The following is a 27,099-nucleotide window of genomic DNA, read 5'->3' on the forward strand; positions in this document are numbered from 1 at the left end:
CTGCTGCTGGCAGTGAGAGACGCCTGTTCCTCCCGGGCTGCCTGCTGGCGTGGCTCCAGGCACAGCAGGCTCCTGTGTAGGTCACCCGTGTGCTCGCCGCCAGCATTCCCTGTGTCCTTGTTGAGGAGGTGGAGGAGACGCGCGAGCCGAGGAGACGGCGTCCAGCCTACATCAGCGCTGGCATTTCTGTTCCCCATGGATGCCTTTTGACAGCCTGAGGCTTTGAGGGCCGTGACAGCGCCCAGCCTGAGCCATCAGCTCTTGCCTCTCTCCCCTCTCCAAGAAGAAGGACGAGCAGGAGGCCCAGGCTGGAGCAGGGAGGGTGCCTGCTGTTGCCGTCGCGGCAGCCAGCTGGTGTCCAGCCCAGCACGGCTCCTTCAGCCTGGTATCACACTGCTGACTTGCATGAGTCACAGCTGACTTTGTTTTTTTTCTTTCCCCCCTTGTTTGGCTTGCAAGAAAGCTCTGTTTTACATATAATACAATAATCAGGGCTTGACATAAATAGGCAAATGTTATTGTCTGCATTGGGAATTGCACCTGCTGGCAGAGCAGTGGAGGCAGCCCATTATGCACCGGAGTCGATCATTTGTGCAATGAAGTACAACCACGGTTCTTGCTGTGTTCTTGTGCAAGTCTTTATCTCAGCGGCTGCGAGAGCACCAGCAGATGTGCCATCATCACCTTTGCAGTCTGTCCTCGCCCCAGGAGCCAGAGCAGCCTCTGTTCCTGCAGCTGTGGCTGTCCTCTCCCAGAAGGGTGAAGACCAAGATGTTCAGCTGAGATGTCCCTGCTTCTGTGCTGGCTGCATTACAAAGCCAAGCAGCCTTGTCCCTGAGTACTGAGGCTGCACATTCTATGCAGGACAGTCTGGCTCCCAGGATGTGCAGGATCCTGGATGAATGCCTGGATGTGCACAGCATCTGGCTCTTGTTTATGGACCTCCTTGCAGGAAAAGTGGCAGCAGTCTCAGCGGCTGAGCAGGTATGAGCAGTGCTCCTTTGGACCAGAGGGACTTGCAGGACTGGCTGAACTATAGGTTGCTCATGTGGAGTCTGGGCTATAGCATGGTAAGATTTTTCCAATAATAATAATTATAAACAGAGCTTGTCTTGTTGGTGCTGGAATCTGGGCTTAGTTTAGCTAAACCAGATCCAGCACCTCTGAACCAGCTTAGGTGAGGGTTGGAAGAGGTGCTGTGCAAGGAGACAAAGCAGGAGACACACACGTTCTTTGTGGAGTGAAAAAGATGAGCACAAATCCTGTAGGAATGCCAAAATGTGCAGGATGCTGCGTGTGCAGGTATTTCTGCTGGGCCAGCACTGAGGGGCAGGGAGGACGTTAAGCTTAAGAGCATCAGCATTATAGCAGGAACAGGCAGATCGTGGGCTTTGCTTGCTGAGCTCAGTGAAAATGCTTGCTTGCTCTGTGCTAGAAATTGCTGTTTATTAGAAAAAAAAATAAATAATTTTGTGTTGTGATTTACATTTTGCAGCTTAAGAGCAGGGGAAAAAAAGATCCAAATTCTCCGAGTTGTGTTTAAAAGGGCTCCAAGCCTTATCCATTGGTTTGTTTGCCACATGATTGCAAATCTGAGGCTATAGATTTGCCTTCATCCTTCCACTAGCCAACTACCATCCCAGACAACTACCCAACCAGTGCCTAAGTTCATTCCCAGGGATCATCTCATTAACAGGAGAATAGAAATTAGACTAGAAATTGGGGAAGAAAGGAGAAGAAGTCTTAATAGAAGGATATGAGCTCACCATCACTGATACAAAGAGCATCCCCTCATACACAGTCTTCCCTTGCCTGTGGTCTTGCCCCACGTGGCAACATCCCTCAGCACCTCTCTATCCTCACCATGGTCACCCAGCTGGGCTCAGCTCCTGCTTGCCTTCCCACAGGTCAGGCAAAGCCCAGGGATGGGGAATGGTGAAGGGTTCAGAGGAACAGACAGTTCCCAGTAAGTGAATTCCTACCACCACCAGTCACAGTCTGGTTCCCTAGTAAAGATTCTGATAAGGAAGCTGGAATCCCTTTTAACTTCTGATCCATTCAGAGATAAGCTGGTTTAGACATAAACAAGCATTTCTGTCACCGGCCGCTCTCAGAAATGCAGCTGCAGACCTCTGCTTAGTCCCAGTGAGGTCCTGCCACACTCCCGGGGGAGTTACTTGGACAGCTGCATCCACATCTGGAGGGAGAAGAGGATGACTTACTCTTTCTCCATGGTAAAAGTCTTGTGCACATCTCTATAAGCTTTGCTGTGAGAGGGAGAGGGGGAAAGATGTAAAAATAAGGAATGACGTCTTTCAACCTTTACCGGGTTTTGAGGTGAAGCGAAGTCACCTTCCTGGGCTGGTTTTCTCCACGGAGCCCTTGGAGATCATTTTTTACTCAAATTGGGAGAAACTAGAGCAGAACTGTGCTGAGAAAAGCATTTCTCTCAGGCCTCAGCACTGCTTGGAGGTAGGAGGAGGGTGAGGACATCAGGTCTGTCCTGCACCCTGGCTCCCCTCCCTGCCTGGCATCCCCCAGCATTGGCACAGGGCTGGCAGAGAGACAGCAGCAGTGGGGCAGCAAAGCCCAGGCTGCAACACAGGGTCCAGCACAGCTTCATCCATGACAGCAGAAGCTGGCACTATTTCACTTAACCTTTTCTGGGTTGTTGCATCTTCCCTTTGAGAGACTGGCTTTTTGGAGAGAGTTCCTGGCTTCTCAGTATTCTGATTAGCCCAGGCTGTCCCAGCCTCAAGACACCTCCCCTCTGCATGGGTTAAAACCTCTTCAGTGTCAGTGTCTCTTCTGATACCTCCTACAGCTCCTCATCTGACAGGATGAGCATTCTCTTTTCAATGTTTTTGCTCTTCCTGCTGCTCTGTCCATCTATCTTGGAGGCCACGTGCCCGTTGTCTCCTGGCGCTTTGCGCTCTGCCTCCTGCATGGACTGCTGGGTGTAGTGCTGGTATGCAGGTGAGAAGTTGTGGATGGCATCCTGCACAATGTCCTGGGGGCTGATGGTCTCCTTCAGCCCACTCGAGATGCTCTGCATCGGGGCGAGGTTTGCTGCAAAACAGGGAGAGCAGGAGGGTGATGGGACAGCAGGCAGTGAATGAGCACAAGTGATCCAAGACACTTCTCCTTAGAAATTCGAGATCAGGGGCTTATTGTGGGCCATGTCAGCTTGTGATTCCAAGGAGAAGGAAGGCAATCCAAGCTCCATGTTCCAAAGGATAGATCCTCTCCAAGACCTTGTTGGTAATACCACCATCCCCTAATCCTGCCCAGCCACACCAAGGTCTCCTTACCTGCCCCCTTGTTTTAGCTTGTGGGTGTCATGAGGGAAGAGGGAGAAGAAATGCATGGAGTACAGGGTAAAGAAATACCTCTTGTGGCTTTTAGCATCCCATTAGTAATGGATACTAATAAAATAGGGGAAGTTTCCTCTTTCCTTAGTCATTGCAGAAAGGAAGAAGTGAGGAAGAGTTACCTGTTGAGTTTTCTTTCTTCTCCCTGTACACGTGGCAGGTGAATGCGTAGCGCAGGGCAATGGAAGCGAAGAACATTTCAATGCAGATGATGAAGTTCTGGTAGCCAGCAGCCACTGTCCCAGCTCCCACCTCCTTCCCATCGATGATCTGAACTTCAGGGATCACCCCACATTTCTCCAGGATTGCCAGCAGTGTCCCTGTGTGGGGGAAGGGAGAGGGATCAGTTCTGTTCCTGCACCCCTGATCCAGGTGGGGCTATGGGAGGAGAAGCCCTGGGTGTCCATGGTGGGACCCACCTTGCCAGAAGGAGAGGAAGATGACGGCCTTGATGGTGATGAACTTGAGGACCGGCTCAAACGGGCGCAGCAGGTCCATGGTGGCGAAGTAGAAGAGGAAAAGAGCATAAAGGGCCAGGCTGACAGAGAAGTTGTAGATGATGGTGATGTAAAGATATCCACTGTGGACACTGCAGACAAAGAGAGAGAGAGAGAGAGAGAGAGAGAGAGAGAGAGCTGCTGCCCTGCGCTGCGGGGAGCAAAGCAAGTGCAGCTGGGGGAAAAGAGAGGTCAAATGGGGAAGGGGAGGGTGCATAGCTCTGCTGTGGGGGAGAACACAGCCCAGGAGGGGGAGGAGGGCAGAGGTAACAGCTTCTCCTCTGCTGGTGGGACCTAATTTTATTAATTTTTTTATTTATGATTTTATTTATTATGGCTCAGAGGAGTTTTGTCCCTTTATTGTTTGGAGGCAGTGAGTCTCTATTCCCCAGCACTTTGGGCTCACAGTGCTCTCACTATCCATGGAGCAGCTTCCTGGGGAGACTGGCAGGACACACTGAGATGGAGCAGGGATCCATCCTCTCCCATTCACCCCCCTTCCCCCCCAGCATCCTCACTTGAAGTCTCCATCGTGGTACTTCCCAAACGCCTGCAGGATGATGGTGACAATTGCCATGAGGGGTTTCACAATGCAGAACTGCAGTGTGGCCTGCACAGAGGAGAGACACAGTGTACCATGGGCAGCAGGACATCCCATTCCTCTGCTCCAGGGACACACTCAGAGGAGAAAGCAGAGCTCTGGGGTGAAATATGAACCAGCACAAGGTCTGCACATGTGAGGGAGTGGGGTTTCCAGAAGGCAGCTCTCAAAAGGCAGTATAGCCAGTCCAGGGTAGGGGACCAGAGGGCTTGGGGACAGACAGGTGACAGGATTCAGCCCACAGTGCAGTCCTGGGGAGTGAGACAGCATCCAGGATAACCTGGGACTGGACAGAGATGGCAATCTGAGCTCTGCAGTGGGAGGAGACCCTGACTCAGCAGTGAGTCAGAGGCAAGGACAGCAAGCAGCCTTGCTGCTGGCCAGGTGCCAGCAAGCTGGTGACCTGCCTCCCTCAGAGGAAAAAAGCCTCCAAATGCAGCATTTTAAGTGAATAATGAAGCTAAGCCCCCTTGGCAGGGCAGTGGGGAAGGAACCTGCCTCCAGAGAACCCTCATCTGAGGGAAGTGGAGACAATGCTCCCCATGGGGTACCCACCTGCTTGCAGAAGCGCAGGAACCCGATGGAGTAGGACATACCCTGAAGGCAGCAGGTCCCATAAAAGCAGCTGGACCTGGAAGCAGAAGGAGATGGGATACCATTGGGGGTGCTGGGTGGGGAAAGTGGGTGGAGGAGGAACTCACAGGATGCTGGGACTTACGCAATGGGCTTCCCTCGGATCTCTGTCATGATGGTGCTCTCCCCGCCGAGGTACTCAAAGCACAGGCTCAGGAAGCTGTAAATCACAAAAGCTGCCAAGGCAAGGGCAGACAGGATCAGCAGGACTGATGGAAGTCCTGGAGGGGGTTGTTTCATCTCACATTTCTTCCTGCTCAGGTGTTTCCTCATCCAACCTGGCACTGCATCAAGATTTGGGATGCTGGTGGGTGGGAGCCCAGGGAGAGGAGCAGCAGGTCAAATCTATCCAACTTCCAAGTGGAGTCAGACACATTGCACTGTGTGCACAGAGTTCATTATGGACACAGCAGATCCTCTGAGCACACACAGTCTATCCAAGGACCATCTGCATGGAACTACCTCAAAATTGCTAAGGGGCAGCACAAATGGCTGGTGGCCAGCAAGCAGTGGGTCCTGAACAGTTTTCTTGGACATCCCCACCACTTATTTTTTTTATACACCAAACCTGAAGAAATGCAAATACCCAAATGGACCAAGGTAGAAAAACATCCTTAACCTTGACAAGTTTCCTTTGCACTTCAACACACCCCAACTGCCCAGTTTCTTGGGTGTATCTGCCTCGTGTTTTAGAGAAGCTGTACTTCTACCTCACAGAAAACCTCTTTCCCAGGAATGTGGTGCTGGGGTCCCTCCAAGCCTGTGTCTGAAAGGCACCACCTTATGTTTGTGTGTGGAGCATCCCCTCCCTGATGCCGACAGAGAAGGAAAAGGAAAACTTCTTCATGGAGGAAGGGAGAGTGGGAAGCAAAAGCAATGGAGATTTGGTACTTTAAGATGCTCCAGAGACAGGTCAGCAGGATGAGAACCCTGCTTTGCCTTCAGCCTGCCTGCTGAGCAGGTGCTGTGCTCACCTTCGTAGCAGTCCCGTACCGAGTCGAAGTAGACGTAGTACTGGTGGCTGCCGAGGAGGAGGAGGCTGAGCCAGGAGTCGAAGGCATAGACAGGCACGATGAAGAGGATGCGGATGATGTAGCGCTGCTCCTTGGGGATGGTGTAATTCCTCAGGTGTGTGTAGATCTGCAGAGTGCCCAGCAAGCAGAGCTGTGGCTGACAGAGGTCAGGATGGGAACCCCCAAGACACAGGGGTGCTGTGCTAACCCTCCTCTCTGAGGTGAGAGCTCTGCCAGCCTTCCACCACAGAGAACACACACAACAGGCTCCATCCCAGTCCCTGGGCTCACCCCTTGCATGAAAACGTGGAAATGAGGTTCCTTCCCTGGGCTGTGTGAGGAATGTACCCTCTCCTGCGCAGCCCCATCCTAGTGCTTGGAGACAGCTGCTTACCCCAGGGCTGCCTTCAGCAGCACAGACCTGCACAGCCCCCTAAACCGTGCCCACCCAGGGAATGCCTCAAGACAGCTCGTGCTGGGCACCCCAAACACGCCAAATGCCCCACTGGGTGTTGCCTCTGGGCAGTGCCAATGCCCTGCAGCCTCTCCTGGCTCTGGCAACCACCTGGGGAGGGTGTGGGCAAAGTCCATCCTTATGAGCTGCCAGCAGCAGGCTCCTGACAGCGGGGATATCACCTCTGGGCAGCAACAGGAAGAAATACTTACCCAGAGCTGAGTAATTTGCAATGGACTTAGGGGCAATCAATAATTTTCTCTCATGTCAACCCCTGTGCTGAGCCCCACCTCTGCTGCAGCCCGTACCTGGTGGAAGGTGACGATGAGTGCAGACCACACGAAGATGCCAGAGATGACCTGTGCTGCTGTGGTGGTCAGGAAAAGCTGCTGGCCCTCCTGGGAGGTGTTGTGGGCAGCCGTGAGCAGGGCAACAGCTGAGAATGGTGGGGCTGAGGCCACCCTGGCTGCTGTGCCAGGCTCCAGTGTGCCAGCTGCCATGGGAGGGGGCACAGCACGTGTGGCATTACTCATCTGCAGGGAGGGAGAGGGAAGGGGAGTGGTGCAGGACAGGGAAGGTCCCAGCAGATTTCCCAGCCCACACAGCATGTACAAACCTCCTGAGAGGTTTATCTCCTCCCCAGGGTGTCCTTCACCCAAACCAGCCCCTTTGCCATGATCTGCTTCTCCCGGCAGGAAAATGCAAATATCCTTCAGGAGCAGACCCTCTCTTCCCTGAGGAGGTCTATGCAGTTCCCATGTCTCCCAAAAGACACACTTCTTCTCCTTTGCAGCTTGGCTCCTTGCTTTCTCAGGAATCACTCCCACTTGAAAGGGAATGATCTGTGCATCTTTTCCATCAGAAACCAGAGATTTAAGGGTTAAACCGATCCCTCACCCGGGATAATAGAGTCCCTTACCAACAAGCCATCAGGACACTTGTGTCATCTTCCTTGGGAGCCCAGAAAACACCAAGTCCCCCCCAAATTTGGCTCCTTTTTTCCTGTGTGACCTGCTGGGGGAAAGCCTGGGGCTGCCCAAGAAACCAGACATTTGGTGTCACCCACATTCCTTACCCAGCTATTTTGGGATTGTGGGGCTGTCAGTGTGCCAGTAGTGCCAACCCCAAGACCTGAAGGACAGCCAGCAGTTCCTCCTGCACCCAAATTAAGCACAGGGGAGCAAGCCTGCCATGCCAGAGGCAGAGCTGTGGCATCTCCCTGCTCGCTGTGTGCTCCTCAAAGCTGGCTGCCCCAAGGCACTGAGCATTCCTGGTGCACAGGGTGGCTGGGCATACGGACACCGTGTACCCTGTGGTTACAGACAGCAAGGACCAACCTAATAATAAGCAATTATTTATAGGGCAGCTTCATATCTCAAGGCCAACAGATGCATAAACTGCCATGTTTGGGTTTTCTTTCTGTTAATCTATGGAAAGCTGCTTTTTCCCCAAGTATAACAATAGTGGTTTAAAAACCCAACAACCTGCAAGCTGAACTCTAACAATATAGATGCTTCTCAGTGCATTGTTAATAAACAAATATTTTAGCTGGTGGGCAACTATCGCCTGGAGTAAAACTGTAAGCGTGAACAGGAGAGAAGCACAAAAATATCTGCCACAGATAAGAGTGGTAGGGAATGACCTCAGTCCAATTAAACACTGAAAACAAACCAAAGCAAGAGCTGACCCTGCGGCTCCCTGTTCTGCCCTCTCACCGAACCCCAACCTCACAGGAGAGCAAACTCAGCTGGTGTCAGATCAACAGCCTAAAAATACCTTTCCCCGGCTCTGGCAGTCGGTGTAAGCGGAGATGCCCGGGCAGCAGCTGGCGAGGCCCCAGCAGCTCACCCCGAGTACCTGCGCTGCGAGAGGGGGAGCGGGGCTGGAGCTGGAGCTGGCTGCGGGGACAGCAGCGGGGCCGGTAGTGTTACACAGCCCGCAGCGAGCCCGTTCCTCCTCCGCGACACCGGCCTGGGCTCCTGCCCCGGCCAGCAGGAAAAAGGATCCCGGGAAAGCCAGGGCGGGAGCTGGTCTTTGGACAGACTTGGATGCTGCCGGACCTGCCTTGTAAACATTAACAGGAGGACAGAGATAGCTCGTGGCACAGGGAAGGAGATAAGAGTCCAGCTGTGCCTTGTTCCCCAATCACTCTTGACTCTTTCTGGGGGCTGCCCTGCTGCTGGCTGGTAAATGGCTGCATTTGGCCACGCTTTGCCTCTGCCAGAGCATCATGACAGAGCAGGAAAACTCACTCTTGAAAAGCTCACTCTGGAAAGCTCACTCTTTCTAGCTGTGTTTTTCTAGTCACTTTTTAAATGATCCAGCTTACTCCCCAAGACACGGCAGAGAGCTATGCTCTTCACTAGATCCATTTATTCTGTTTTCAACCACAGATGCTTGGCCCAAGACATCCCATCTCCTATTAACTTTCCCAGCCATCGCACAGTGGCACCGACAGCCAGTCCTGGCAGCCTCCCCGACATTGTCACACTCTGAACATTGCAGAACAAGTCATTAAAAGCAAAAGCCTCGGTGCCGCTCACAGACAGGGCTCCCAGCTCCACAGGTAATTAGATCCCGGCCGTGCAAGGTAGTCAGGCTATTCAATGCAGTTAGAGAGCCATTTGCTTCCAAAACAAAGGCGGCAAGGAGACACCGGGAATAATACCAGCTGCAAAATTCAGCTCCTCGATGGGACTGAGCCACATCCAATCTGTTTTCAGACACCTTGCAGGTAGCTGCCATACAGTGTCTACCTGTTACATGCACTTTCTGGGATATTAGAGATGCTAAGTGAGAACTGAAAAGATAAACTGAGCAGCGAAGCTTGTGTTCAGGGAGGCCACCTGCAAATGGGGTTTTTCACCTTGCCAGGGATTCCTCTCCATCTGCAGGCTGCCAGAGCCCAGACTCCCAGCTCACATCCCTCCCTGTGTCCTGCAGCACTTAGGACAAATCCCCACCTCAGTGGCAGCCCTCTGTGGGGCGAAGCAAGTCAGCAGGGAAAGGTGAGCCCTCGCAGCCCCCCAGCAGCACCTCTGAGATCCCTGACCCACATCCCGGGGAAGGGAGCATCCAGGCTTAGCCCCACCAGAGCAGGAGACATGCCTTTCCTCCTGATTGCTGTCAGGTAAAGCCAGGACACTCGGGTTATTCACGGGACCAGCCTCTCCACACCACCATCAGGCCACTCAGGGGGAAGGACCTACAGCGCACAGCTACAAATCGCGGCAGGGCAGCATCGCGCCCTGTCTAAAGCCCATCTGCAGGAGTGGATGACGCAGGCACAGGGCTCTTAGCGGCGGCTGTGCCCTCCCAGCGGCTCCCACAGGTGCTCAGAACCAATGGCTGGGTCAACCCCGATTTGTGGTGTTTCCCCCGGCTGCTGTGCACCCCCCAGGGCCCCACTCACCCTTTGGGGCTGCTCCGGGAGGGAGTCTGGCTGCCGTGCACCTGCCGTGCATCCCCCGTGCCCTCCTCCACCTGCACCGCTGGTGACTCCTCCTCCGGACACCGTCCCAGCCCTGCCCGCCTGCTGGCCGCGGGCCCTGCCACTGCCCCACTTACTTACCCTCGCTGCTCCCTGGCTCCCACCAGCACCCCACTTTTGCTGCCAGCGCCCCACTCTCCCTGCCAGCCCCCAGTGGCTCTTGCTGTGCCCCGGGCTCGCCGGTGCCCCTCTTACCTTACCCGCACCCCCTGGCTGTGCCCGGCTCACCGTGCCAGCGCCCTCCCTGCGCCCCGGGCCCCGCGGGAGCTGGAGCAGCAGGTCGGGCTTTGTCTCCCGCAGAAAAGCCACCCAACTTACCTTTCCAGTCCGCCGTGCTCGGCACCCACGCCCGGAAAGCAAACACGGATGGAAAGCCGCGGCCCGACGCCGCTGCCCCCCCGCCCAGCGCACGACGAGGGCAAGAGCTCTGCCTGGGTGGCAGAGGCAGCTTTCCCTCAACCGGGAATTAATCCCCACCTGGAGGAGAGCGATGACTAAAAGGCAGGCAGCTGGTGGCACCTTGTGCCTGTTGTTTGAGCAGGCCTTCCCCTTGGTTTATTGTGAAGCAGAGAGGAGCAAAGTCGAAGGACCAATTGCTCGTGCTCTAATTTATGGCACGTGGAAAGGCAGCAAGGTAAGTATGTCCTGGCTCTGAGCATCAAATCAGAGAGGTTTCCATGACCTTTCCTGACCCACTGTCCTATGCAGACCAGGTAGCACATATACAGCCAGGAAATGAAGGTACTTAACTTGTGCCTGGCCTTTAGGCAGTAACACTCAGTTCTTTGGGGCTCAGCAGTGGTATGTCACTGTATCACCACAGTGGAAGATGCAATTTCCATCTAATTTGCTGATTCATGCATGTTTTCCTCAAGCTGCTGGAGCTACGGACACAGTAAGAGCCTCAGTTTTGTGTCAGGAGAGAATCCCTACTAGCAAACCAAAATTGACAATAACTAATTCCACATGTCTCTCTCAGCCTTCCTAGACAAAAAAAAGGGAAGTGTAAAAGAGGAAAAATTTATAGCTCTGACAGATGCGAATCTTTGATTCTTGGAAGCACAGTTTAGAAAATTATTTTTAGATGAAGTTTCTTGTCAAGGGCAGCTGGAAGCCTGCAGTGTTTGAACGTATTTTTAAAAGAGAGTTTCATTTCTCATAATCCCTTTAAATGCTGTAAATAACTCTCACTTCAGAGAAAAGAGTCCTTTCAAAATCCATTTTCTGCTTTTCTGCTTCTAGGGGATTTTTTAGCAGCAGAATGACCTGGTAGCGGAATCACCGTGGTGGGGCAGGCACAGGCTCTGTGCTGATTCTGCTGTACCAACTGGCCTTAGCACAACTCCTCCCTGCCCAGAATCCAAGACCTGGCCTCCATCTGTGCTGTCAAGTTCATAAGTGACAAAAGTGTGTAACAGCTCACTTAAAAATTTACTACTTGTTGTTGTTTATTACAAGAGCTAAAAACAAATGTGCTTTCCAAGCAAAAGGCAAAAGTTTGGCTATTAATCTTTGTATCAGCTCATACAACATAATCTGACACCTTCTGTAAATGACTTGGCAGAAACAACCCTGTGTAACCCCTCAAACCATCTGTCCCCACATCTCCTAAGACAGATGCTCATTGCAGGTGATCAGCCTATGGATGTTCTGTTTCTCCAATGTGCCGGTACCATGTAATCCATTGGCAGAGATTATTTTCTTACCGCTATTTTGGGTTCCTGTCTTCTGCCCTGACATCAGCTTTCATGAAACTTGCAGAGCATCATGATCTGCCTCTCTTTAAAATCAGAGTGAAAGCAGAAAATGAATTCAGACTACATCCAATAAATGAATGGACATAAGGACAAAAGCAGCCATCTAGGACTCATTTCCTAAAAAAAGGCAAGAAAACCTTTCTCATTATACAACTGTTGATTTTTTTACCAAGGCTTGTATTTCAATTGAAGTGATTCTCACAGAGCAAAAAAGAAAACAGGTAAAATTTGATTTGTCAATGTTTCTTTTATTCCCTCTGCACTAGGTGTTCCCCCTTTGTGGTATGGCACAGCTACAGAGCTTGGCATCTGCTGCTCCTCAGGACACATGTGCAGAGCCGAGCCCTTTCCCAAATGACCCACCCAACATGATAAAAGTAGCACTCCTCTCCTATGTTGAGACAATTGCTCTCGTCTCACCACTGTCTATATGGACTTGCAAACCTGTCCCAGTAATAAAACCCACAAACGTTCTACACAGTAGAGAAAAATTCATGAAATTCCTCAGGACGTCCAAAACCACCACAAAGACATTCCATCATTTTCATTTCTAGTCCTTTCAACTAGGTGGTGATGAGTCATGGGCTCAGGATCATTTCCTTGAATCCAGATGGCACAACTTCACCACACTTGGCAACTTCGGATCACTTCTCGTAGGGCCTGTATTCCTTCCATGGTTTTGTCCTTTAGAGCCATGGCGAGGAGAACAGGTTTGTTCCCGGCTTCCTGCGACACAAATGCCACCAGGTTTTTGGCACAGACATGAACGAGGGGCTGAAAAGCAAAGGGATACAGATGTACACTCCTGCAGATGGGAGAGTTCTCCTGCAGGAGTTAGGAGAGGAAGAGCCCTGGGGTGACGTGGAGAATCTGCTGATCCTGGACTCAGACTGAGCAGTTCCAACATGGTCAGCAAAGGCAAGCCATGGGACAGGGAACTTCAGAAAACCCCGTCTCAACCAGCTTAAAAGGGAAGAGTTTGGTCCCATGAGTGTGCCAGCCACCCACACCACCCTGAAACAACTTTACTGGAGCTGCACTTGAACTGAGTTCAGCACTGTCTGGGAAACTTGGAAACTCAGTACAGAGAATCTTTCCTTCCATAATCCTCCCACCTGAACTATGGCACCAGTGTTAAATGACATGAAATGCTGTGGATCCAAATGCCTTTATTTCCTTCACAGCCAGGTTTCTAAAGAAGGCTGCAAGTACAGTTTTTTTGTTTAAAAACTTGTTCTGAAGAGGGGATACTCCACTGACAAGCTCTGAAAAAAACCTGTTATTTTTGTAATTCCTAGAAATCCCCAAATGATGTTATGTACAAAGTTTTATGCCTGGTGTTACAGACATGTTGCTTCTTATTTTAATAGAATCATGAAAAGCAGAAATAAGTAGTGAGGCTAAAGGAGGCAAAAAATTGATATAACCTTTTCCATGAGCTTTCTTTAACAAAATAGATCAGAACAGCATTGACCATTTAACTTGGAAGGCACCTACAACGACATCCAGCCCAACTGCCTGACCAACTCACAGCCCAGGTTAAAACATTATTCAGGGATTGTCCAAATGGCTCTTAAACACTGACAGGCTCAGAGCATCAACCACCTCAAGCCTGTTCCAGTGTCTGACCACACTCTTGGTGAAAAGGTGTTTTCTCATGCCCAGTCCCAACCTCAGCCAGCACAGCTTTGAACCACCCAGCTTGCTGAGGGTTTATTTACACCCACAGCTGTGCATCTGTCAGAAGGATGAGTTTGCTTGATTTTAGCTGCTGTTTGGAAATGTGCAACATCCCAAAGAATGATGTTAGCAGTGACAAGCAGGAAAGCAGCAAACTAGTGAAAGTCTTCTCTTGAACTTTAGATCAGTTAGTTAAAATTATTTAAAAATAGAATGGAACAAAGTAAACATAGCACTTCCCATTTCCAAATAAAACCCAAATAAGCTTGGGGATGGAGGTGGTCAGCATTTGCAGATATCAAAGCAGAGAAAGCAAAATATCTCCCAAAAAGGGAAGGCTATTGCTCAAGAAAAAGAACTCCACAAGGGGAAGTCATGGATAGAATCAGGAACTTGTGCTGCTATAGCTTGTCTAGTTAAAGCTAGCAAGTAATATGTGATAGCTTCAACCCTGATGGAAAGCCTCATAATCTTGTAGCTCTGTAACTTTCTGTTTTAATGTTTGACCAGTTGACGCTTTTAGAAACACATTTGCTTCTGCCTTCTCTCTAGCTTTGTGAAATGGTCGATAAAAACCTCATTTTGTTGAAGCAAAACAAATTAAACTTTATCAAGGGAAGGTGCTGGCAGACACACTTGGGAGAGGGCAACTAAAGTCCATTATGGGGCTGGCATAGACAGGGGAGGATGGGGGTGGGAAAACAGACCTGAAAAGGAAAACAAACTCACTGGAACAGAAACCCAAAAAGGTTATCAATGGCTGCATATTTAATCTTGCAACCCTTAAATCAACAGAACTTTATCAAACTTTCCATAAACATGCAGAAGCAATCCATATCCTGTAGGATAAAAACAACAGAACGCCAAACCACTCACGGTTAGTTAAACTTTTATGTCCAAGAGCAGACGAGCACACATATTTTTCTGATGAGCCCCTCTTTTCCTCATTTTAAAATTAATCTTATCACTATTCAAACACTGCTTAACTGCTGTGATTCATCAACTCCCTGGCAGCTTGCACAGCCCCACCTACCACATTTCCCCCTTATCCTCGCTGCCTCTGCGCTTCGCATCCGCTCTCACCTCACCTCATCCTTGCCCAGCAGCACCTTGGTGGTGAGCGAGGGCCTGCCCACGTTGTCGCCGATGGTGTTGGGGTCCACGTAGACGATGGTGCCCATCTTGCCGTACTGTGTGACCACCACGAGCACCGAGTTGGAGAAGGCCGTGCACACCACCTCGGTGGGCACCCCGTGCACCACCTCCTCTCGCTGCTTGGACGTCACGATGGGACTCGCTTCCATCGCTTCCGAAAAAGAACACAACAACAACAACAGTGTGACAACATTAGATTAAAAACATGCGCCACGAGCTACAGAAAGACTGAATCATTCCCGTAACTTGAAATACCCACGGTTAAGTTAATTTCAGTGCAAACCCGCACCCCTGACTGGGGGGGACTTCGCAGCCCCGCAGCGATGGCATCACTGCCCCGCATGGCCCCGCTGCCTCCGACAGGGGCCCCGCTAGCGCGGATAGCTGGTACCGAGGGGGAAACCTCGAGCCCTGCTTTTCACCCCGGCTCCACCAGGCTTTTCCTGAGAGAGACATGGAGACAGGGACACAGCCATCCCCATTCCGCCGGGCCGCGGCCCTCACCGCCCCTACCCTCACCAGCCCCGCCGCGCCGACGCTCTCCGCCCGGGCCCGCCCCGCCGTGGCGGAAGCGGCGCCTTTCTTTTCCTTTCCTTTCCCATCCCTCCCTCCCTCCCTCCCGTAGCCGGCGGGGGGTGATGGCGCAGGGCGGCCGCTGCCCTCACGGGCTGTCCCCTCCCCTTCCCTTCCCTCAGCGCCGCCGCCATTACCCGCCGCGGCAAGACGCCATGTCCGGCCCCCCCGCGCTCTCCTCACGGTCGCTCGCTGGCTCCGGACAGAGCTGCCGCACCCGGACCCTCCTCCGGGGATGAACTCCTTCCCCCGGGGATGAACTCCTCTCCCGGGAGTGATCCCCTTCTCCGGGGATGAACGCCTTTCTCCGGGGATGATCCCCTTCCGCCGGTCCGGTCTCCACGCCTGGTTTCTCCCCGTTGCACGCCGAGAGTTGGGGAGGACTCCCAGGCAGGACCCCCTGCTCCATGAGGGGGTGGCTGTAAGGGGACAGGTGACCCTGGGGACACAGAAGCGCTGTGAATATTGGTTTTCCCTCCGTTTCCCCATGGGGTACGGTCATTTCCAGTACTGGGTTTTGTTAGGCCACGCTCTAAGACCCCGAGTGTGCTTTCCCGTCTTAATAAAAATGGGTTATGAAGGGGGCTTGTGTGAAAGAGAACTTTTTACATAGACAAACAGAGCTAGGGCAAAGTGAATGCTTTTAAACTTAAAGGGAAGAAATGTATATTGGCTGTTAGGACTTAGACTTCCCCATAGGAGTGCTGAGGCCCTGGCACAGGTTGCCCCGCACAGCTGAGGTTGTCCCATCCCTGGAAGTGTCCAAGGCCAGGTTGGACAGGGCTTGGAGCAACCTGGGATGGTGGAAGGTGTCACCCATGACAGGGTGAAAGAAGATGATCTTTAAGGTCCTTTTCAACCCAAACCATTCTGTGATTCTCTGAAAACAAGGCTGGTTTTGGTCAGGGAAGTGGCTTTGCCATTAGCTAGCTGAGTGAGCATTGGCAGGTGACCAATGGAGCTGTACAGGGGGATAAAATAAAGACATATGTGAGAGGAGAGTGGAACCAAATGTGTCTGTCCCAGGTGCAAACATTAGTTTCTATTAATTATACCTAATTAATACAATGCTATTTTTTTCCTTTGAAATACTGGTACTCACGAATAAAAAGCTGGTATTCTAATTTATACAAAGCCCTGAAAACTGGCATTTCCCAGACTCCTGCAATTGCTGCATCTAAAATACAGTCAAAACCTGCATTCCCATGTTTTAGCTCTCCTTTGCCACCATCCTCACCACATCCCAAATATTCTGGCCATGGGTACAGCAATAGCTACCTGATCTGTGAGTTATCTGTTCAGGTAACATCTCTGAAGGACCTAATGAATATTTCTTTTGTTTGTTTTGCATTAAAAGTTTTACCAAAACTTGATTACAGGAGGAACACATACACTTTGTGCTGACAATCCTTTAAGGCACCGTTAGAGAGCAGCAGAGATCCATGGAAAAGCTTTTAATTCATGCAGGTTATTTTTGTGGTTAATTCAAACAGAGAGAGACTCGATACCTTTTCAGTACTCTTTGCAGTCTGGCAAATAGTCTGTTTTCCAGCACTGAATAAACAGCATTCCTCTTTCTCGCTTACCACAATCACTCGAGGCTTTGCCTGTTTGACAGAGATAATAGCAGCTATTGTCAGTAAAACCTCCTGACTCATAAAGAAGTTTATTCCTGCTCTGCCTTCTCCAGAGAGTAACTTTACTTCAGAACACAAAGCACTGGATTCTTCCTGCCATCCTTGCCAGACTTCATTTTATTTTTTACATGACAGGGGAACAAAGGGAGTCCACTGTAGTTCAGATTTACATGGAAACACCATTCTTTGCTGTTTTGCATTAGTTTGGGACAAAGAAAAAAAGTTGTCTTTCACAGTTTCCGTCAATTAGATGTCTCATTTTGGCATGTAGCTGAGATGGGATATAGCAAGCTGAAGCAACTGAGCACTGAATCCTCATCACTGAAAGTGAATATGTTAAAGAAATTAACTAAGGAGAAGATTCCTGTTTGTGTGACTGAGACAGGGCATGGGGATTTGAGAATACACACCAGGACAGGTAATGAAGCCTTTCCTGAGGGGGTCTGTCTGCCTGTCATCTGCTTCCCAGCATTTCTGGCTGAGAAGGATCTGGATCCATACTCACACTCCTGGTTTCTATAACACTTTACCTCCACAGATCCCTGATCACATTGCAAACGTTATTACATTTAGCTTCATAAACTGTCTTTCATCATAACAGATTGTTAATATAACCCATTTTATGGTTCGAGGGAAATAAAGAATCGAGACCGACAGCAGTTTCAGAGCCATCAAATCCTCAGCTGGAGATTTCACAGGATTTCAAGATCCCTTCTTCCATCCCCATGCACTCACTGCCAAAGAAACATAAGTCATGCATGTCACTATCTCAATTATAAGAGAAAATGACTGTGCAGCCCCATACTTTGACAAGTAAAACTACTCCTAATATTGCAGCTTAATACCTTTATTATTATTTATTCAAGCAGTTTTGTACTGCTTTTCTTTTTAAACTGCTTAAGTGCCTCTGTGTGTGTAGACTGGAGGGAGGCTGCTTTTATATTAGTCTTTGCATTTATCTGAACTGATTTTATAAGAACATATGTGTAAGATCCACAGAGCATCAGAAATATTTCCCACTGCTCTCGAACATAGACACACAGTGTTTCAGGACACCCATTCATAATCCCTGCTCTGGGGAGTGCCTCACTATCAAAGTGCTGGGTTGGTTTATTAGTTTACAGGTTATTACTTCTCCAGTTTAGATTTCTCTCTTGTATCTTTTATGATGCAGAATATAGACTGAGCTGGAACCTTGGGTGCAGCTGGACTCTGAGCTGTGCAGCCGAGGAGAGAGGAAAGGAATTAGTTTGCTCCCTGATGCAGGAGCTGCTTGGGAATTATTCTGACCCTTGTTATAAATCAGGTACATGAAGTGGAGTTGCCTGTGAGTACATTCCTCGGGCCAGGCAATATCAGAACTCTCCTTTTCCTCTTATTACTGGCACAGCAAGGTCAGGGGTGTGGGTGCTGCGGGGTTGTGTGAGGGCTCTCTCCATGGGGCCATTGTAAAAGGAGTAGAAGAATGGCAGAAATTCACCTCCTGGATTTCTCCTTTCAAGTCATCCCCACTGCATTTAATTAGTCTGGAAGGGACTGTGTTCAGAAAATAATAGTGAATCGAGGCCCTGGGGGAGGCAGGGAGAGGAGCACACCTGGGGCTGTTTAGCCCAGCGCTCGGGTCTCCCTGGCTGGCTGGCTGCAGACAGCAGAGAGAGGCTTTGGCCTTTGGTGCAGAGTGGAAACAGCTTTGAACCCCACTGTCCACAGTCAGGAGTCATCCCTGCTGCACCTGACATTGGTTGTTTCATCTCTGGGTTTCTGCAGCTCCTCCTGATAGAGGTATGAGCCTGCCAACCATGACCTCAGCTCAGCTGTTTCTGCACATGGGACGTGAGGTGTGCAGGGGAGCCTGAGGTTGGAGTGTGAGCTGCTGAGGAGTTCAGATGTGTCCAGGATTAGGTGATACCTGAGTTAAAGCTCTGAGGCTCTCAGTTTATGTGCTCATATTTTGAAGGAAGATGAGGGGATTCTGGCTCTTTTGTGTGTTGGTCCCTTTGCTGTGTTCCCTAGGATAACAAGATTATCAGTCCTTATTCTGAGAGACAATTCTAAGAGCAATTTGCTTTGTTCTGAAGTTGTCCCTATGGCTCTTATTGTATGGAACATCTCTTATTTCATTGCTTGTGTGAGAGGAAGGCTCAGCCAATCCATCAGGCATTGCAGAACCACTCCAACCTACTTTGCTGTTGATGAAACATTTTTTTTTCCAGTGTAGAATTCAGCCAGCAAAAAAACAGTGTTAGAAGAAAAAACAAATATAACACTTAAACACAAATTGTTCCCTTTCCTAAGTGAGCTGCACTCAGCCGCACATCTGAAATAGAAGGGTTGGATGTGCTTACATGCTTGAGACTGTCAGGTCATGTTATTGTTTTGGTTTCTTGCACTTGCAGCTTAGTAAGGAAGCAATAGGGGAATGTTCATTAATGTTTGTGTCAATAGTAACAGCCCACATATGAGCACTAGCAGATTTTCCTGAGAAAGCTCAGTGCACAGGGTAGGATTTAAAAACATGGCAGCAAGCCAGCATGCCCTGGCTGGGCCTGGAAACATCTAGGTAGCAATTTGACTGGTGCTCTGTGGAAGTTTTTTTTTAGTCAGATTTAGCGATCTATAAATAGAGGAGTACTCCAGCCCTTGTAGGACTTTTTTGTGCTGTGTCATTGGTGTTTTCTGAGCTGCTCTGCAGGCTGGGGGAGGAGGATTACAGATCCATGGGACTGAGAGGAGAAAGGAGCAACCTTGGTGCTGGGGGAGAAATTTGGGAAGGGGCTCCTGCTGAGATTACAGAGCCTGGCAAGAGTGAAGCAAGTCACATCTGCAGAAGGATTCTGCTGAAAACAGTTTTTGGTGTGCTTGATCTCAAACAACAATATTTTTCATATATTCAGTACCCTTGAAACCAGCACATCTTTGATTTCTTTGCAAAAATTTCTGCAGAAATTATTTCAACAACCACTGAAATGAAAATGACTCTCTGGAAATGTGTGAGATACACCTCCAGAAACACTCCAGACTACCTAAGAGAGCTAAAAAAGCTCCAGCTACCTAAAAGAGTCGGGATTACATCATGCAGACAACCTGGTGCTGTCTGATGATAATTTTATCCTCGATATTTATCATGAGATAACAGCTGGCTGTTCTGGGCACTGTAGGCAGGGGGTATGGAACAGACAGAGTCATCATGAGGCAAGATTGAGTTTGAGTACTGTTTACATAATTTTCATTTGTCAAATAACAGCCCCTCATAGATCACAACCATGACAGCGCCTGTGGATGGTATCATCCATCAGCAATCTACTCTGAGAGCAGCAGAAGCTTTGTGTTGCTGCAGTGGCCAGAGGAATTATTTCCATGGATCAGTAAAGACAGCAGTAATTGCCTTAAATCTCACTGTAGTTTGTGTAGGAGATTTTCAGGTGCTTGTGGTGATCTGTCAGATGGGAGACAACATGCAAATGGAGTGGATTGTAAAAATTACTGTGGCAGAGCTTCTAACAGTAAAATTCATACCCCTCTGTTCCTGAGAAGTGTGAAAGCACTGAAAATAACTCTGCGGCCCTTGCAGAAGTAACAAGAATGTCAGAGTATTAGTATGATGCTAATAGTATAGTCAGTCCTATAAATCACTTAATTGTGACAGCAAATTAAATAGTGTTGTTGTCTAGAATTCACCCACAGTTAAAATGATATATCTTGATGAGACAAATGCCTTCTGTGCTGCCAGTAATAAATTAGCTCCTCTTTCAAGTGAGAAAACAATTAAAAACTTGGTTGAAAAGGGCATACTTTCTCTGTGGCCACTGATCCCTCAAACTCTGGAAATAATAAAGTGGTTCTAATAGTTGTTCATTGTTACACAGTTGAAGGAGGAAAAATCCATTGCCTCATTATGTTCAAGACAGTTATGAAATTACATTGGGAATATTTGAGAATGTAAGAGGCATCTAACCAAATGGTTTCAACTTTGACAATGTGTCATCATTTGCAGTTCATAATGCTGCTGTTAACTTTTGGAGATATCAGTCAGTGCACACAGTAGAAAATGAGAATAAATATTTACCTTGCATTTATATACTGCATAAATAACAGCAAAGTACACAGTAGACAAGTCATGATTCCATTTTGAGTGTTGTGTAACAGAAGTTTCAAAATTACAGGAATATTCATTTTCAACACTGAAATATGTAGAAGCATTCAGGCAGTTCTCAACAAAATGGGCAACAATGCCTTGCCAGTGAAACAGTAACAAAATGATTTATGAATTACTTCTGAATATTGGGTGAAAATTGGCTTAATCTGATTTTTAAGTTCTTTATGTGTTGAAGATATTGAAGATTATGGAATTGCCTGGTGTCTGAATGTCTCTTTCATGATACATTAAATTTGTTTGCCATCTAATCAAAATTATCATGCTGTCTGGTGCTTGAGTTGAGCACATAAAACTGAAGCCACAGTAAAGAATCCAAGTCAGCCTTGCATAAAGACATTCCATGGCAAGGCAGGAGAGTGCAGGCAGGTGTCCTTTAGTGGGCCACAGAGACTCTCACATTTCTGTCTTCATCTGCCTATACTAAGCAGACTCACTGAAAAGAGTGAGATTTTAGGAATCTGGGAGCTCCATTGAAAGACCTACCTATAACAGAAGATTGGAAATACATTTATGAAGATTATTGTGATTTGAAAGATTTTGTGAGGCATCATGTTCATGTACTGCAGGAGTTTGTTTTTAGAAGAGTTTCTAATCCTGGTTATCTCCATTTCAGAAAACTTGTGGAGTTTACTACATCTCCTCCTGTGTCTAGAGAGTAATCAAATAAATATTTCCTCTTGGAAGCAGGTTTAATATTCCAAAGCCCTGCAAAATATTGAGCCAGTTAAAGTTGAAGTTAAAAGTTAATTTTAGCTGACCATATAAATTCTTTTATGAATCAACATAAAAAGAAACAAGTACTGAAGTTGTTTGTTAGTGCCATTCTAAGTAATGAACTGAAATTTGTGATAATTTAATTGTGCTTTTGATGGACTGTACAAATGTACTCTTAGAAGAAAATACAATTATATAGTGGAGAAAATGGCTTTAAAATGGAGTATTGTCCCTTATTTCATAGGTGCTTATCTCCTGTTTCTGCACAAGAAACATGATAATTAAAAAAGCAGATATGCTATCAACTTTTTAAGTTTCATCCTGGAAATGAGGTTGGAATATTCCATGAGGAAATCAATGTTATTTTCCTACTCTCTTCTGTTTCAGTAAGAAATGCTCTGCCTAAACCCTTCTTAGCTCTGCATTTGAAATTCTTCTTCTGTATCTTTAGGTGACTCTAGGCTGAGCTCATATTTTTGTTCTCAACTTCATGTGAGCCTCCTTTTCTAACCCTTCCAGGAGCATTTTGGAACTAGTTTGCCCTGAAACCCTGACATCTGAGAACACTGGAGGATTAGTTTTAAACTTGTTAAACTGAATTAACACTCCTGCCACATGATTCTGGCCTGTGCCAGTCCTTCTAATCTTGTTCAGAGTTTAGGATAATTTGTTTAGTAGGTCTGATCAGCTGGAGGTTAATTCAATTGGACTTTGGCTATTTATTCATGCCCAGATTTGCTAAGTGTCACAGCAGATACATGAGGTCTCTGTTACAGTTATGAGATGGCTTCATTAGTGTGACGGAGAGTCCATCTGGGTGACTTCCTCTCCTCAGTGCTATAACTGCCTGTCAGGGCTCTCTCCAGTGGAAAAATCCTCCTTATGTAACGTCTCCCTTTCATTTGTGTCACAAGTGTATTGATTAGAAGTGAAAAGGCACCTCTCTCTTCTGATTGCTGGGATTGCTGATAAACTTTCTCAGAGGTGTCAGTAGTATTCCAGCTCTACATTTTCAACTGATACCAGAATTTAAAATAAAAGCACTGAAGTGTTTTAAAACTGAAGTGTTTTAAAAGCCATTTATTATTAATTATGTGTTTTCATGCAGGATTTTGGTCCTTCTCACTTGAAGGTCCACTTTCCTCCTGATAGAGGTGCTGCCAGTGTTGGGTTGGAAGATGGTCCGTGTTTGCACTGTCCAGAATTGACTACCCAGAAATGGAAGACAAAAAGGAAGGAGAAAATTCCATCCTACTGAAACCTCTGGAGGAATTTAGGTTGGCAGAATGTTGTTACTCAAACTGGAATGTGGCCAGGACACCAGGATTAATGTTAGCACAAAATGCCATTTGATTGCAAGTGTTCAGATAACCTTGGATGAAAGTCTTAACAGAAAAGAGGCTCTTCTAACAGAAAAGGGCTCCCTGATGTTGGCTGGGACTTTGGTTCATGGTTGACTCTGGTAATTTTTGCTTTTTGCTTCAGCAGTTTTTGAATGGGACAGCTCTTGAATGGTAACAGATCTCCCCTCCACAGCCTGCAGCACAGCAGATTATTTCCCAGAGAGAATTCCATGCCACAGACTGATGTCTCTTTTTAGAGATGTTTCCTGATATATCATGCAAACAGGACAAATAAGAGCTTGACAGGAGACTTGCTAGGGGCAGGTCCTAAAGATTAGAAAGCAGGACAAATGTTCAGTGTTGAGAAGGCACTGGGACAAACTGAGCCTCTGCAGCCACATAAGTGCAGAGTAGCTATTTGCGTCATGGAGTTGTTCCTAAGCAAGTGAGACCATCATTTACCCCATTCTTACTTTGTTCTCCTCTCTGGTTCTTTCTACAGTCAGTCCTCTAATAGATGTTATGGCTTGGGCTGGCAAAATCAAGTAGTTTCCAGCTAAAGTTTTGGTGATTAAAAGCAATGTTAATAAAAATTTATTCTCTTTCTCGCTCTTTTTTTTTTTTTTTTTCCCAATTAAATTGTAAATCTGTGCTGAGGAACAACCATTGGCTTCCAGGGACTGAGAAGTGTTCCCACATGCTTGGCCATCTTCAGAAAGCCCTGTCACAGTTACAGACCATGAAATACGGTTTCCAACAGAACAATGTTCCCCAAACCAGCTGGGACCAGCATTACAACTCAGCATTCTTTGCAGAAGTTTACTTGCTGCTGACTTGGAAGCTACATTAGAGGTTTGGAGGGGAGTTTCTGCTTTTCTACACAACAGTGCAACATGGATCCCACAGAGAAGCAGATGATGCGTCTGTAGCCACCCTTGTCTCCAAACCTGCTGGAGGGGTGGCCCTTGCCCTGGGCCTGGGTCCCAAATGCCTCCCCAGGGAAAGGAAAGCATCCAGGGAGATGTTGTGGTGACTTGCCATAAATTAGGAAGTGGGATGTGTCTGCAAAAGGCAGGGTGTGTTCCCATGGGACTGTATCCCTGTCTGGAGGAGAAAGAGAAGCGTGCAGCTCCATCTCTGGGTGCTCTCCTGACACTACAGCTCCATCTTTTCTGTAAGGCAGGAGCCCCATGCAACAGGAACAGTCCTTACAGGGCTGTGTGCTAGCTACATGCATGCATAAGCTGTATGTGGGCATGAGACTTGCTTTGCTCTTTCTTTTTGAGGGCAAAACACATTACTGCTGTTATGTGGTATGAATGTGACCTAACTTTTTAAAGTAGAGCTATTTTCCATTCTACCCAAGCTCCACTGATGTTTTCCCTTGTTTTCCATGAGAAGACACTGATTTTCCCTTTTCTTCCAGCTCAGTCTTCCCATTCCTTTCCTGCAGTGCTGAGGACTTGTATATGAGCCAAGATATGATTCCTCTAAGAATATACTTAATTTAATATTCCTTTTTCCAGCCTTCATTATTTTTCATTTATAGGCTAACCAGCACCTGAGATGCTCAGTGCTTTCCCTAACTTTGTTTTGACTAGTTAAACTTTTAAATTAAACGTTTTTATTCCCCTCTCCTTCAGTTTGAGGGTTATTGTATAATTCTGCATTTAAATCCCAGCAAATGGAGAAGTAATCACAGATACATTTTGCTGAGAAGAGATAGATGACATAAAGGATTGAACATACTATCCCACAGATACCCCTGCCTCTGACAAAATAGGCCAGACTCATTCTTTATGTGGCTCCACCAGGGATGAACAAGCCTCAGGGGCTGTAAGGAAAACCACGTGCTGGCTTTTTGTTTCATGGAGTCCCTGGAACATTGAATGTGTGCTTGATATGCAAGAGTAGGCTGAAATCTGCAATCAGCTCCATGAGTGTACTTGAATCTGAGTCAGGAGAAGTGACACCTGCATGATGAAGAAGTGCATTCATTCTGCTCTGCTCAGGTCTGTACCAGCCTACTGGTGTGGACAGAGTTCAGCCTGTGCTGTCTTGGGCTGAGGGATCACACAATTATACTCCAACAATCATCTCCTATATATTTCTACTAAGTGCTGGACATCTCAGTGCTCTGCTGACAAGTGCATGAGCACATCCCCTCTTATCTGAGTATCTGTACGTGCACAGCAGCAAACAGCAGCACATTGGACTTACCAGTATGGATGGGGCAAAATCTGTGTGACCTTCATGTGGGGCTGCTTTCCTTCTGAAAGATCACTGCTGTCTTGGGGACATCAGTGTCAATCCAATGAGTCCCCCATTATTGCAGGGAAATGTGATACAGCTGTGCAGGGTCTGTGGTGCTGTGCATCTCACACCCCATGCCCAACATTAATAACAGGACTTGGTACAAAAGACTAAAAGTCTCAAAGACAGCGCATGAAGAGAAAGGGAGAGACCAATGCATGTCACCACTGCCTTAAAAGGAAGCATAAGAGGAGAAAATTCCTAGTTGATCTCTTCATGTTATCACCAGGAATGGTCCTTTTGGGAATGGTGCAATGAGGAGCCTTTGAGAAAATGTTGTTAAAGGAATTTTTGTTGGAAATGTTATTTCGACACATCAGGCCGTATTGTTTTGATCACTCCCTTTTCAAAAGTAACTTTTAGGTTACAGTGTTCTGCTTTGATGATTTTTCAAACAAAGTTGCAGTCATTTCACTTCATGTCGATTTTTTATCCACATTTTATCTTATATAGGAAAAGTGAGCAAAGGAAAACATTTGGTTGACCCAAACTACCTGCAGGACATGCTGTTTTTGTGAAAAGCTTTAAAATATTTCTGCCTTTTTTCCTATTTGGGTGAAAATCTTAGCATGTCTCACATTTTGGAGAAAGGACAACACATGAGGGCATGTGGTACCTAGACCAAGGTGCTAAAGCAGGACTGGTACTGAATCTCTCTCTGGTGCATCTGAATGCAGATGGGTTTTGTATTTATAAACACAGTGAACCCATGTTTCAGTCATGCCTCCAGTGTTTCTCCATACTTTGAGAAATTCTTACCCAAATCCCCTGTGTGTACATACATGTATAAAATCAGTTACTGAAAGCAAGAGAACAATACTATGAAAGTAGCAAGACCTCCAGAGAGTGATGCAAAAATATGAATCCAATAAAACTTTTCTGATGATATCCATAAATACAGACCTGAAGTGCTGGCCCTGCTGTCCTCTCCAGTACCATTCTACCAGAAATATGTAACTCACATCTGAGTCATCCCCAAGGAGAGCAATAGATGTTATACACTGGAAATAGTTTAATTTCTAACTGGTGCAAGCACAGTTCATCCCTCTTTCATCAGGCAAGAGGAAGATGAAGAATTTTAATATCTCCTGGTGAGATCATGGGACCTCTGAGTCTATAGGCTTATTCAATGCAGTCAGTGCATTTTGCCAGTTCCATGCAGGAAACTGCAGGTGTGGGAGAATTTGGGCTCCCAGACTCCCCTGCAAGGGCAGGAGAGTGATGATGTTTGTGTAGAAAGTTGGACTTTTCTGTTTGCTCTGTGCAGGACCGCGAAATCTCATTTTCAGATGAGGGAGATTCTTTTTTAGTCTCGTGAGTTTATAGCAAGATATCCTAATGGCTTTATTTCCAGAGGCAGGGATGATGGATTCCCACTTGAATAAAAAGGTCTCAAGGCAGATTTGTTTGGTGGGATCTAACACTTCATTTACCCTGGGAGACTGTAGCTTGCAACATCCATTTCTTGATTACTCCCAGCCTGAAAGCTGAGAGCTCACAGCCTCTGCTGTCCCTCCAAAATAGTTGTCCCAGCATACACAGAGGGTTGGCTCCCAGGAATCTGCCCTCACCCCACTTTAATGCCCTGTAAATAAGTTTCCCTGGGAATAAGTGACTGATGGCTGCAATTACAGGATGAGATCTTTGGAACACATACAGCCCCCTCTATAGTAGAATCAAAGGGCAAGAAAGATCTTTCAGGCATCCTGCAG

The 27,099-nt window shown here is 47.7% G+C and overlaps 2 protein-coding genes across 6 annotated transcripts; both read right to left on the reverse strand.

The window, feature by feature from the left end:
- Positions 1-2,818: 2,818 nt before the first annotated feature.
- On the reverse strand, positions 2,819-9,675 carry TMEM184A (transmembrane protein 184A). The gene is made up of 9 exons (XM_058816164.1): positions 9,661-9,675; positions 6,878-7,102; positions 6,077-6,242; positions 5,188-5,278; positions 5,025-5,100; positions 4,387-4,478; positions 3,791-3,960; positions 3,494-3,691; positions 2,819-3,069 (listed from the first exon to the last, which is right to left on the reverse strand). The coding sequence occupies exons 1-9, from the start codon at positions 9,673-9,675 to the stop codon at positions 2,819-2,821; spliced, it is 1,284 nt and encodes a 427-aa protein (XP_058672147.1).
- A 2,137-nt stretch (positions 9,676-11,812) lies between these two features.
- Positions 11,813-15,201, reverse strand: PSMG3 (proteasome assembly chaperone 3). 5 transcript variants are annotated; one of them, XM_058816171.1, is made up of 3 exons: positions 14,907-15,121; positions 14,580-14,802; positions 11,813-12,590 (listed from the first exon to the last, which is right to left on the reverse strand). In XM_058816171.1, the coding sequence occupies exons 1-3, from the start codon at positions 14,992-14,994 to the stop codon at positions 12,503-12,505; spliced, it is 399 nt and encodes a 132-aa protein (XP_058672154.1). In that variant the 5' UTR covers positions 14,995-15,121; the 3' UTR covers positions 11,813-12,502. The 5 variants fall into 5 exon arrangements, with proteins under 5 accessions (XP_058672154.1, XP_058672157.1, XP_058672153.1 ...); XM_058816174.1 differs by having other exon boundaries at positions 11,825-12,590; positions 14,585-14,802; positions 14,941-15,158; XM_058816170.1 differs by having other exon boundaries at positions 11,825-12,590; positions 14,585-14,802; positions 14,907-15,102.
- Between the last annotated feature and the right edge of the window lie 11,898 nt (positions 15,202-27,099).

This window comes from Ammospiza caudacuta, chromosome 17, assembly GCF_027887145.1.
Source record: "Ammospiza caudacuta isolate bAmmCau1 chromosome 17, bAmmCau1.pri, whole genome shotgun sequence".
NCBI classification, from domain to species: domain Eukaryota; kingdom Metazoa; phylum Chordata; class Aves; order Passeriformes; family Passerellidae; genus Ammospiza; species Ammospiza caudacuta.

What these genes read in the sequence shown, in the direction of transcription:
- TMEM184A (XM_058816164.1), bottom strand. An exon ending in GGTACGGGACTGCTACGAAG is followed by an intron (nt 5,279 to 6,076) that starts GTGAGCACAGCA and finishes TTGCCTTGGCAG; the next exon opens with CTTTTGTGATTTACAGCTTC. An exon ending in GAAGAAAGAAAACTCAACAG is followed by an intron (nt 3,070 to 3,493) that starts GTAACTCTTCCT and finishes CCTGTTTTGCAG; the next exon opens with CAAACCTCGCCCCGATGCAG.
- PSMG3 (XM_058816170.1), bottom strand. Translation starts at nt 14,994, where the DNA reads ATGCGGGGCAGTGATGCCATCGCTGCGGGGCTGCGAAGTCCCCCCCAG. An exon ending in TGAAATTAACTTAACCGTGG is followed by an intron (nt 14,803 to 14,906) that starts GTATTTCAAGTT and finishes CTTTTTCGGAAG; the next exon opens with CGATGGAAGCGAGTCCCATC. An exon ending in TGCTGCTGGGCAAGGATGAG is followed by an intron (nt 12,591 to 14,584) that starts GTGAGGTGAGAG and finishes TTTGCTTTTCAG; the next exon opens with CCCCTCGTTCATGTCTGTGC.